Here is an 11,102-nt window from a genome sequence, read left to right as displayed (position 1 = left end):
TCCTCCCCCCCATCTCAGGAGCCTTCCTGGAACATGGCTGCAGTATAGAAACTGGAAGCAGAGCACCAAAGAAGGAAGCCAGGAGAGATGGCTGCAGCTGCCTAGCAACAGAAGCACCAGGGGCCCCTGACACAGGAATAATACTGCTCCTAATGAATTCCGGATAGTTATAAGTGATTTCATGAAGATGGCTAAAGTCAGGCTTGTGTAGACATGGCTGTGTAGCAAAGATATGCCGCCTACACTTGAAAATCATCCAGGGATTTTAATTTTAGAGTGCCTCCTGCTAAATATTCATATTTCAAGAAAGTCATGTCAGGTTATTTCACAGGCAAGGAACCAGGCAAAGAAACTAATAACCCAGTTTCATAAAGCATTTATTTTTTATTTGAAAACATTATACAGGCATTACATTGCCACAGCCAGTCCATATAGGAGCATGCAAATATCAAAACAGAGAAAGGTTTGTTCAGCTTAGTGCAGGAGTTTGGGGTCGGAGTGTTTTTGTTTGATTGGTTTTGGTTCACATTTCCATTTGCAGTGCCAAAATTAGTGTGCTTAATTATGACATTTAACAATAAAATTCTACCCATGGGGTAAAATTTATATTTGTAGCTAGCTTGGGAATACTAATTTTTTTTTAAAAGGGAAAGAAAACAATACTACACGCTTGTCAAAATGTTAATAGCACAAGTTAGCAATATCTAAACTATACATTGAAACTTTTCCATATGACACAGTGGTGCAAAATTTTCAATTGCTTTGTCTATTGTTGTGTATTTTAAAAGTTTATAGCTGGAAAAAAGGACAAGTTCTGACTCCCAGTGCAGGTCTCCATCCAGTAGCAGAAAATTACATCAGCCTTGCTAAGGACCCCTCACCGCCAATGGGTAGCAGAGCTTCAGTTTGTTCAAGAAAAAGATATACACAGAGCTGGTGAAGTCCTAATTCAACCAGTAGAGTTGCTGCCAGTCGGATAGCTGAACCTTGCTGGTGTCCACTGAGGTCTGGAATTGCAGGAAATTAAACATCTAGAAATAATAGTTTTCCCTGCTGGACCTCAGCTTTCATTCAACAGCGTATTTGTAAAGCTATACTACTGTTTTCCTTTGAGGTCCATCCATTATTGGCAAATTGGAACAATTCAACACATCCTCTTTAGCTGGAGACAAAAAAACAAAATAAAAATAAAAATAAAAAAAATCAACCCCATCCTAAATTATCCCAATACCATGAATCTCTTCATGTGCAAGAACACACAGGATGGTTGTTGAGTGCACAGTGCATATGTGAAGAGTTGCAATTTATTTCCATACAATTAAGTCATTTAAGTTATCCCATAACAATTGTTTCAGATGGCACCTCTTAGCCATCAGTTGATTTCAAACCCTTATATGCATAAACTCCTGGGTCAGTGAGCTGACCTGGATATGCCTTCGATCCAGTTGTTCCTAGTAAGACTTTAATAAACATCTACAAATTATTGTAATAAAAATGAGAGAAGAGAGAGAAAAAGACTAAAAACATTTGGCTTAGAAAATAAATACTAAGAATGAAGTAAACCAAAATAATTATGCAAAATGAAGGAATGTAAACATGAAACAAACATGCACACATACACTCCCAGTCTTCAGAGGTCTCAAGACTAACTTGGGAATAATGCGCAGAGAAAGGTATTTAATTGGTATAAAAGGTAGCAAAAAGACTGGGAGATGACAGGTGCCCTCCAATGCTCTTTAGGGTACCTGAGAGAACAATGACAGTTGTAACGAGAACATATTGCAGGGGCTTGATCTGTACAGTGACTACACAAAGCCCATGCACCAGTTAAGCCCTGATTTGAGGACTTCAGTGGTTCCTTGGTCTTGTGCTGGCCCTCTGCACAAGGATGAATTGACGGGTCACCTATGTCCCACTTAAAACCTATTTTGAGGTCTTAACTGGGAATGGAGAGGTCAAACAAACAGAAATGAATGTGAAAAATCTCAGTGTCGCCAACTCTTGTAATTTTAGAGTGTGAATCTCACTATATTTGCAGTTTCTCTTAAAGCCCCAGATCCTGGAGTCATATTATATGGAAACCTCAGCTTTTTTTTCTTCTTCTTTTTAAGGTTTCCAGCCCTTATGGTTGCAGGGAAAAGCCTGAAAACATGACCACTAAAAGCTCCCAACCAGAAGCAAAATAAAAAGAACCCAACTTTTTTTTTTTTTTAAATCTCATGATTTCTGAACGTGTGTGTGTGTGTGGGGGGGGTTGACAATATTACAATCCCCTCTTTTTCAACTGCAGTGGGATCATAGAAGGCAGCATAATCATGATGAGACGGACTGTGTCTCTCTTCCTCATCAACAGGAAGAACGAGATTAAACAGATAGTCAGTAATTTATTAGCATATTGGCACGTCGCCATTTTTATACTTGTATGCAAACTTCCCTCAGGCTGCTTCAGAGAAGTCCTTTTTATAGCTTTGCAGAACAAGACTATAAGACAATTATTATTTCAGCAGAAATCCATCCTGCTTGGTTGATTTGCCTGGCCTTTTCCAATCTCAAGAGTGTACAGTTTCTTTTTCTCATAGAAATAGGTGAGTTGTATTTTTTTTTACAGAAAGCCCTACATTTTCATTTAAAACTGACTTCTTCAGAGTAATGTCATTCAACTAAAATACATTTCATATGCCCACCAGCAGAAAATGCAGCAATTTACCACAACCTTGCTGCAAACCCTGTTTTCCAATACAATGAATATATAAAAGCTATTATAATAATATGTCCTATTTCCTTGGCTCCTTCTTTCTGAAGATCTTAAAGACTTTTAAAAAGATTTAGTCCTGTGAGAGAGGTAAAAATACTCCTGTGAGGGAGGTAAAGAATTACTATCCTTGTATATACAGATTAGGAAACTAAGCCACACAGAGGTTAAATGACATGTCTAAGATCACACAAGAGGTCTGTGGCAGATCTGTGAATAAAACTGAGCTCTCTTGAATCTCTATCCTGTCCTTTAAATACAAGACTATCCTTTCTTTCCTTAATTTTAAGAGGAAAATGGACTGATGATGTATGAAGCAATGACTTTTGTCTTTCACTGTGCTCTTAAAAGGGCAATAAAAAACCAAGACAGGTTACAGATTTGCAGTGTTCTGCTTCAGATTCCATAGAAGTGTTTTAAATGCTCCACATTTCTGATGAGTTTCCTGCAGCAGAAGTACAGTGGTAGAGCACACCCTTATTTTAGAGGGACTGTCACATTCCCTGGTGAATATCAGAACACTGCTAAATTCTTCTACTTTTGTAGATAAATGAAAAATAATTGGCTACACCTCTCTGGCATGAATACCATCATGCTGCTGCAGTACCACCAGCAGATGGGTCGGTCTTATTCTTAATATTCATGAGTTCACTACATTATCATACTAATATTTATGATTGTGGCACAAGAAGGTTCTGATGAAAAATTTACATATTTCCAGATTAGCATGGTTAGGAAAAGGAAGTCAAAGCCTCCTGTACCACAGGACTGAGAGAACTGGAATAGTAGAAGGCTCCTGAATATGCACTGAGCATTGAAAATAAATGCCCTGGTCTGACTGATATATCATCACCAATGAGAGCTACAATATCTAGGAAAATAGAAAATGAAAATTTGTTACAGATTTAATTTTAAAAGTAAGAAATGTGTTCGGTTTTGTTTCTGCAGGTTAGACAGAGCTACAGAAATGTAATTTCCGTGTCACCTGGTACAGAACCTCAGCCACCAGGAAATCCTCCATGAAACATAAAAAGGTCAATGCTTCAGTGATTCACTTCTGTAAATATAGAAAGGCTAAAATGCTCATTTTACACCTATTCCTAGAATAGAGACTGATATTGTAAATTGTCCCTCCCCTGCACTCATAGCAGAGATTACATATAAGGTGGGCTACCAGATAGATAGTACAGCTGAACTCATTAATCCTTTCTCCCAAAAGATCCAGGTGCTACCAAAAATGCATCAGGGTGTAGCTACCAGAAGTATCCCACTTATTTGTGCAAAACAAATACATTTTAAAAAGAGAGAAAATAACAGTGACTGTACAAGTGGACTTGCTGTAAAAATGTGGCTTTTCCACAACTCTGTGTGGCCTTGGCAAAGTATCACACAATAGGTGCAAAAATACCCTTTTGATTTCTGTGTAATTTCAGCTTGCATTTTGAATATCTTCACAGGTAGTTTGATAGTGAGCGATTCACATAGAACATTCTGTTGAGGCCAGCATACTACTAAATAAGGGACTGGCATCTCTTCGCAATGTACACCTAGTGACAATTAGTTTCTAACTTTTACAGGCTTTCCCTATTTGCTACCTTGAAGCTCACCTGTGTAACCGTACCCAGTAAATACCTTTCTCTATGTACAATACAGGGATCATGGATATACAAACTCTACTGAAATCATCAGTGGGAGACAAGTGCCTGGGATTAGGCAACTCTGACATGAGGCTCCTCTTCTGTCTCCTGGCTTAGACTGGTATACGTTACTGAAGGTTCCAGCTGTCCGGTTGCTGGCAAGTCTACAACAGGTCCTGAAGGGTTTCGAAACTGCTTGTACACCCGTGGATCCTGGGCTACGTACGTGGAGGTGGAGGAGTACAGCACCAGCCCAACAAGGATAGTAAAGAATGACAGCAGATAAAGTCCTGAAAACTAAACATAAATAAGGGTTAAGTCATTAGAAAGTTGCACTGATTATTTGTGCTCACGAGGGCTAGTGGAAAATTGCAGGCACAGATCCTTTTTTTTATATGCACAGCATAGAGCACTGTTAGTCATTCCTTGTTTCACTGTAGATTTTGAGGAGATACTCTTGCTGGAAGTTTGTTTCCATTACTCGTGCCTCCTATTTTATCAAAAATATGAGTGCAATTCTCCTATGGCCCTAGCAATAGGTAAATATGAGACTGTTAACTGGGACTCAGAAGATCTGGGTTTTGTTCTCAGCTCTGACACTTATTGCCTTAATGCTTTGCCCAAGTCACTTCCCCTCTCTGGAGTTCAGTTTCTCCCTCCACAAAATAGGGATAATGCTATTTACCAATATTTGTAAAATGTTTTGAGATTTATGGATGAAAGGTGCAGTTCAAGTCTGAGGTTTTATTGTTTTCAAACCCTGTGTCTTTAAAGTATAACACACACAGTCGGTGCTATATAAATAGCAATGATATCATAAATTTTAAAAAGCATTTAAAAAGTACCCTTAGAAAATATATTTTTAGTTTCTTTTGATATTTACTTAACCATATATTGGTGCCTGGTGGTACATCAGTTTTTATTCACCTGGATGAAAGCCCAAGGTAGTTCACTTGCAGCAATAAATATTTTGTGTGTAAGCTGAATTCAGAAAGCAGATAATAGGGCTGCACATGCTTTAATGTGATTTCAGAAAAGTCAGGGATTATAGCTTTAAGAAGCCCTGGGCTGGCTTCAAAAGGTTGGAATGTACACACAGAAGATCAGATGTTTATCCAAAGCTTGAGTCTGCATAATCTGATAGGCAATTTCACAAGACCAGACCTTCTTTTGAGTTTTCTGATATATCCTGCTTCAGGTTGGGCTGCAAATATCACACAAATAGACTTTCTGGCAATATTTCAGCACTTGTAAGTGAGGTAGAGGCAGGAACCCAGAAGTCCATAGGAATCAGAAATAAAGTATTTGATCCTTAGTCCCCTGTAAGGTCACTGTATGCTGCTGGAACAGCACAAAGTGACCTTAAAGCGGCCCTAAAGGGGCAGCTGAGAATTTCCTTAGCAACGGAAGAATGTTTTGATGGTGGAAAGGTGGCATAAACAGCTTTATGTTGTTTGCTTCTCCCACATTAGCAGAAGGAGTGTGAATTATACCAGAGCACAATGTACTCCGCTAATTTCCAGCCAGTGGAATGGTCCCTAGTGGGCCATTCTAATTGGCATAGGTCAGAGCAACCATGTGGCCACTCCAGCTTATCTAGGATCAAAAGAGAAGTAAATGAGGCTTAAAGTCACCTTTACGCTCATCCTAAGCTGTACCAACCATGAACCCAATAAAGGAAGAAAAATTAACTTTCAGAATCTTTAAACAGTACACTTGTAGAAATGGGCAAAGATGTGATGTGAGGGTACATGCACACCCCTAATCAACTTCCCTACTGCAAAGCCCCCTCTCACAAAGAAATCAAAAGTGATCTGAATTCAAGACTCACCAGAGGACAAACCGCATGGCGCAACTTGGTAGGTCAAAGGACATAGAACTGATTTTGTATTTAGCAAGAGTTCTAAAAGTGCAAGTGTTCAGCTGTGGTCAGGAATACAAGAATGAATGAAAATGCCAACAGCTAACTACAATCGTGTAACCAATTATGGGCTACCTTCTGAACACAAGGGAGACACAAATCTGTTCTCTAATCCTAGCTGATTATGGAACTTTGACAGGTGCCAAATGTGTTTCTCTTGGTTCATTTAGATGCAGTGCTAGAAGGCCAGACTGAGTTAAATTATTCACGCAAGAGCTTCAGCAGTTCTGCCCCACTTCTTTATGCTTGTAAGGAAATAATTTTGTCAAACACAAGTTTTCTATAAAGGTGCTAACTTTTTCCTGTTATTAATTTGCTATCACCGCACTGAGCTACACAGCTTGTGTCCAACATTTCTGCTTGTGGTTAATCCTACTGCATTTGGCATTTTTCAGAAATAGCCCCTTTGAGGGCTTTTGAAAATGCTAGAAGCATAACCCCAATGATAAGTCTGTATCTGCTTTCATTTTCCACAGTGAGAGTGTAACAAATACACTTCAGAAGGGAATGCACCATAATGGGGAAAGTTTAAAGCATGTCAGAAGGACTGTAGATGGAAAGAAGGCAGGGCTCTGCTTTTCGTCAGTCATTAATTGCTTTTTTCCAAGCATGTCACCAGGTCTTCACGTGTCATCTGGCAGTGTGATCTGATGTAATCACCCAGCCAAAAACACAATGCAGAATGCGAGAGCAAATCTGCTGAAAGATTCCTTCCATGAGTCACAAGCCTGCAAGGAGTGGTTGGGCAGAGATCTCCCCCCTGCGGTAATTAAACCCCAAGTCAATCGATCCAATGTCTTTTTCCTCTCTGTTTCATTTTAATTTTCACTCCCTGTGGACACCTCAATTCTCTCCTTTTCTCCTCATACATGAATTCTGGCACCTCTTGGCTGTAGTAGAGGGTCTGCTTTTCAGTGGACCCTTCTGTCTACAAATAAGCCCAAACTAAAACCCCAGGCACAAACTTTCCAATAACCATCCAGATTTCAGGAGTTTTACTTTGGGTTGGCAGTTGAATTTCATTTCTGTTGCTGCAAGCTAAGTCAAGACATCCCTGAGCACCAGAAACTGAACAAGGGAAGCAGTGGGGAGGCAGACCTGCATACCCCGAACCCCATATTCTGCAAGGGCCTGTAAGTCCCCTACCCACTGCCAAATGCCTGGCTCCTTCACTAAGTTGCCAGGACAATTGCCAGTCACAGGGATAGTGGGGAAAAGCAGCTCACGGAGCAACAGCATCATACAGCCTGCAGCAGCCTTAAAAAAATGGAGCTGAGCACAAAACTGTTTTGGGGTGAGAACCCACACCGAGAACTCATCCCTACACTATGGAAGCTGTGGGGTACAGATATCCAGGAGTAAGCAGGGAGAGACAAAGAGGACGAGGGGAGAGGTGACAGAGAGAGAGAAGACAGCCAGGGGTGGAGGCAGGAAAGGTAACAAGGGAAAGGGGAGAGAACAGGGAATTTTGAAAATTACATAATATTTACAAAAATAAAGCCTATTTTGACTGCATCACTCTCCCCACTTTCACATTGTTGTCTGGGGACAGGATGAGGGGAAAAAACTAACAAGATGTGCCTCTCCTTCTCTGGATACTTTGCTTATATGCGGTTATCCTCTCCCCCTGCCCTTTGTCTGCTTTTGTCATTTGAAAATGGTAAGCTCTTTGGGGCCAGGGTTATCTCTGAGGCTATGTTTACATTGCACCACAGCACAGACTACAGGGGTATGAATTGCAGAGCATACCAAGTGTTGCGCACTAACTTCCTCATGAGGAGACTGCTGGTGCAAACTAAAAGGTACCTCGTTGAGGTTAACACAGTCTTGTTGAAAGAGGACTATGTTAACATGAACTAGGTACCTTTTAGGTCACACCAGCAGTGCCGACACGGGACAGTTAGCCCTCAACACTTTGGTGTGCGCTGCAATTCAGAGCCCTGTAGCCCACACTGGCAGAGCGTACAAAGCTCTGAATGTCTAGATTACTTAGTGCAATTAGGAGTTAACAACAACAAAATATAATGATAATCTTTAACACATTCCTAGTTGGAAACAAGAAGTTACAGGCTGGAGCTGCATTTGTTTATTTTCTCTCTTTTCTATCATAATCACTTTCTTAGAAGTTAAGTCTCTGGCTCTCTGCCGTGCTAAGGTGGTAAAAGTTGTTAATAGCATTGCTGGAGTTTCAGCCTATTTCATTCAATGGAGATAAAGCATATATATATCGCAGGCCAGTGAGGGAGAGCAGTCATTGATTATCAGATAGTTTTTCCAGCAGCTTTTGGGTCTCATCCAAAGCCCATTGAAATCAATGGGAATCTTTCCATTGATTTCATGGGCTTTGAAAGCAGCACTTCTGAAGAGATTAAGACATACTATGTTAACCAAATGAAAATTGACTACAAATGCTATTCACTGTACAGAGTTTGTTAGATTCCCCAAATGAAATTTTTTTGTTTTACTGAAAATTGTATTCATTGAAGTGCTCTACTGCTGTATCTGTGTAAGGATTTTTTTATCTTGACCCACAAAACCTCATTCCCTTTAGATTCAGTATTAATAGACAGTAAAAGAAACAACTTCAAAAATAGCTGTTCCATAAACTACTCTAAGAAATGGAGTTTGAGTGCATCACTTTGTACTGCTACCCTGCATATAACTGAACTACTGGACTGTAAGTTCCCATAGGTTATGTAATTCCTCTTTTTGGGTGAACCATTGCTTGAAAAAGATATCGCTCTTCATTTTTCTAACTTATCGCTCTTTTTCTACAGTCAGATATGACTCAGAAGCCCAGCAAAAAATATAAAAATTAGGACTGTTGATTAATCACAGTTAACACGCACAATTAACTCAAAAAAAATTAATCACACAGTTAAACAACAGAATACCCATTGAAATTTATTAAATATTTGTGGATGTTTGCTGCATTTTCAAATATACTGATTTCTATTACAACACAGAATACAAACTGTACAGTGCTCACTTTAGATTATTATTTTTGATTACAAATATTCGCACGGTAAAAATGATAAACAAAAGAAATAGTATTTTTCAAGTCACCTCCAACAAGTACTGTAGTGCAATCTTTTTTATCGTGAAAGTGTAACTTACACATGTAGATTTTTTTTGTTACATTAACTGCACTCAAAAACAATGTAAAACTTTAAAGCCTACAAGTCCACGCAGTCTTACTTCTTGTTCAACCAATCGCTAAGACAAACAAGTTTGTTTAAATTTACAGGACATACTGTTTCTTATTTACAATGTCATGTGAAAGTGAGAACAGGCGTTTGGATGACACTTTTGTAGCCGCTGTTGCAAAGTATTTATGCGCCAGCTATGCTAAACATTCTTATGCCCCTTCATGCTTTGGCCACCATTCCAGATGACATGCTTCCATGCTGATGATCCTCATTCAAAAAAATAATGTGTTAATTACATTTGTGACTGAACTCCTTGCGGGGAGAATTGTATGTCTCCTGTTCTGTTTTACCCGCATTTCATGTTATAGGTTTCAGAGTAACAGCCGTGTTAGTCTGTATTCGCAAAAAGAAAAGGAGTACTTGTGGCACCTTAGAGACTAACCAATTTATTAGAGCATAAGCTTTCGTGAGCTACAGCTCACTTCATCAGATGCATTGTTTCCACAATATGCATCTGATGAAGTGAGCTGTAGCTCACGAAAGCTTATGCTCTAATAAATTGGTTAGTCTCTAAGGTGCCACAAGTACTCCTTTTCTTTTTGCATTTCATGTTATAGCAGTCTTGGATGATGACCCAGCACATGTTCGTTTTAAGAACACTTTCACAGCAGATTTGACAAAACACAAAGAAGGTACCAATGTGAGATTTCTAAAAATAGGTACAGCACTTGACACAAGGTTTAAGAATCTGAAGTGCCATCCAAAAGTTGAGAGGGATGAGGTATGGAGCATGCTTTCAGAAATCTTAAAAGAGCAACATTCCCATGCAGAAACTACAGAACATGAACCACCAAAAAAAAAATCAACCTTCTGCTGGTGGCATCTAACTAGGATGATGAAAATGAACATGCATCAGTCCACTCTGCTTTGGATCATTATCAAGCAGAACCTGTCATCAGCATGGACGCATGTCCTCTGGAATGGTGGTTGAAGAATGTCCATATGAATCTTTAGCGTATCTGGCACGTAAATATCTTGCAACGCCAGCTACAACAGTGCCATGTGAATGCCTGTTCTCACTTTCAGGTGACATTGCAATCCAGAAGAGGGCAGCATTATCTCCTGCAAATTGTAACCAAACTTGTTTCTCTGGGTCATTGGCTGAACAAGAAGTAGGACTGAGTGGACTTGTAGGCTCTAAAGTTTTATGTTGTTTTATTTTTGAATGCAGTTATTTTTTTGTACATAATTCTACATTTGTAAGTTCAACTTTTATGATAAAGAGATTGCACTACAGTACTTGTATTAGGTGAATTGAAAAATACTATTTCTTTTGTTTTTTACAGTGCAAATATTTGTAATAAAAATAAATATAAAGTGAGCACTTTATACTTTGTATTCTGTGTTGTAATTGAAATCAATTTATTTGAAAATGTAGAATAGATCCAAAAATATTTAAATACATGGTATTCTATTATTGTTTAACAGCATGAGTAATTGTGCGATTAATCACAATTATTTTTAATCGTGTGATTAATCACAATTAGTTTTTTAAATGATGTGATTAATCACGATTAATTTTTGTAATTGCTTGACAGACCTAATAAAAATACTCTAGACTTGTAGATCTCACTGAGACTCAT

At 38.9% G+C, this 11,102-nt stretch overlaps 1 protein-coding gene across 1 annotated transcript in view; it reads right to left on the bottom strand.

The window, feature by feature from the left end:
* Positions 1-364: 364 nt before the first annotated feature.
* Positions 365-11,102, bottom strand: part of SLC35F1 (solute carrier family 35 member F1) — a 388,655-nt gene continuing 377,917 nt past the window's right edge. Inside the window, exon 8 of the mRNA XM_073337159.1 lies at positions 365-4,686. Coding sequence (XP_073193260.1) covers positions 4,462-4,686 — 225 coding nt within the window. The 3' untranslated portion in view covers positions 365-4,461. The remainder of the gene's footprint in view (positions 4,687-11,102) is intronic.

Source organism: Lepidochelys kempii, chromosome 3, assembly GCF_965140265.1.
Source record: "Lepidochelys kempii isolate rLepKem1 chromosome 3, rLepKem1.hap2, whole genome shotgun sequence".
In the NCBI taxonomy this organism is placed as follows: domain Eukaryota; kingdom Metazoa; phylum Chordata; order Testudines; family Cheloniidae; genus Lepidochelys; species Lepidochelys kempii.
This window is presented reverse-complemented; position numbering and strand designations above follow the sequence as displayed.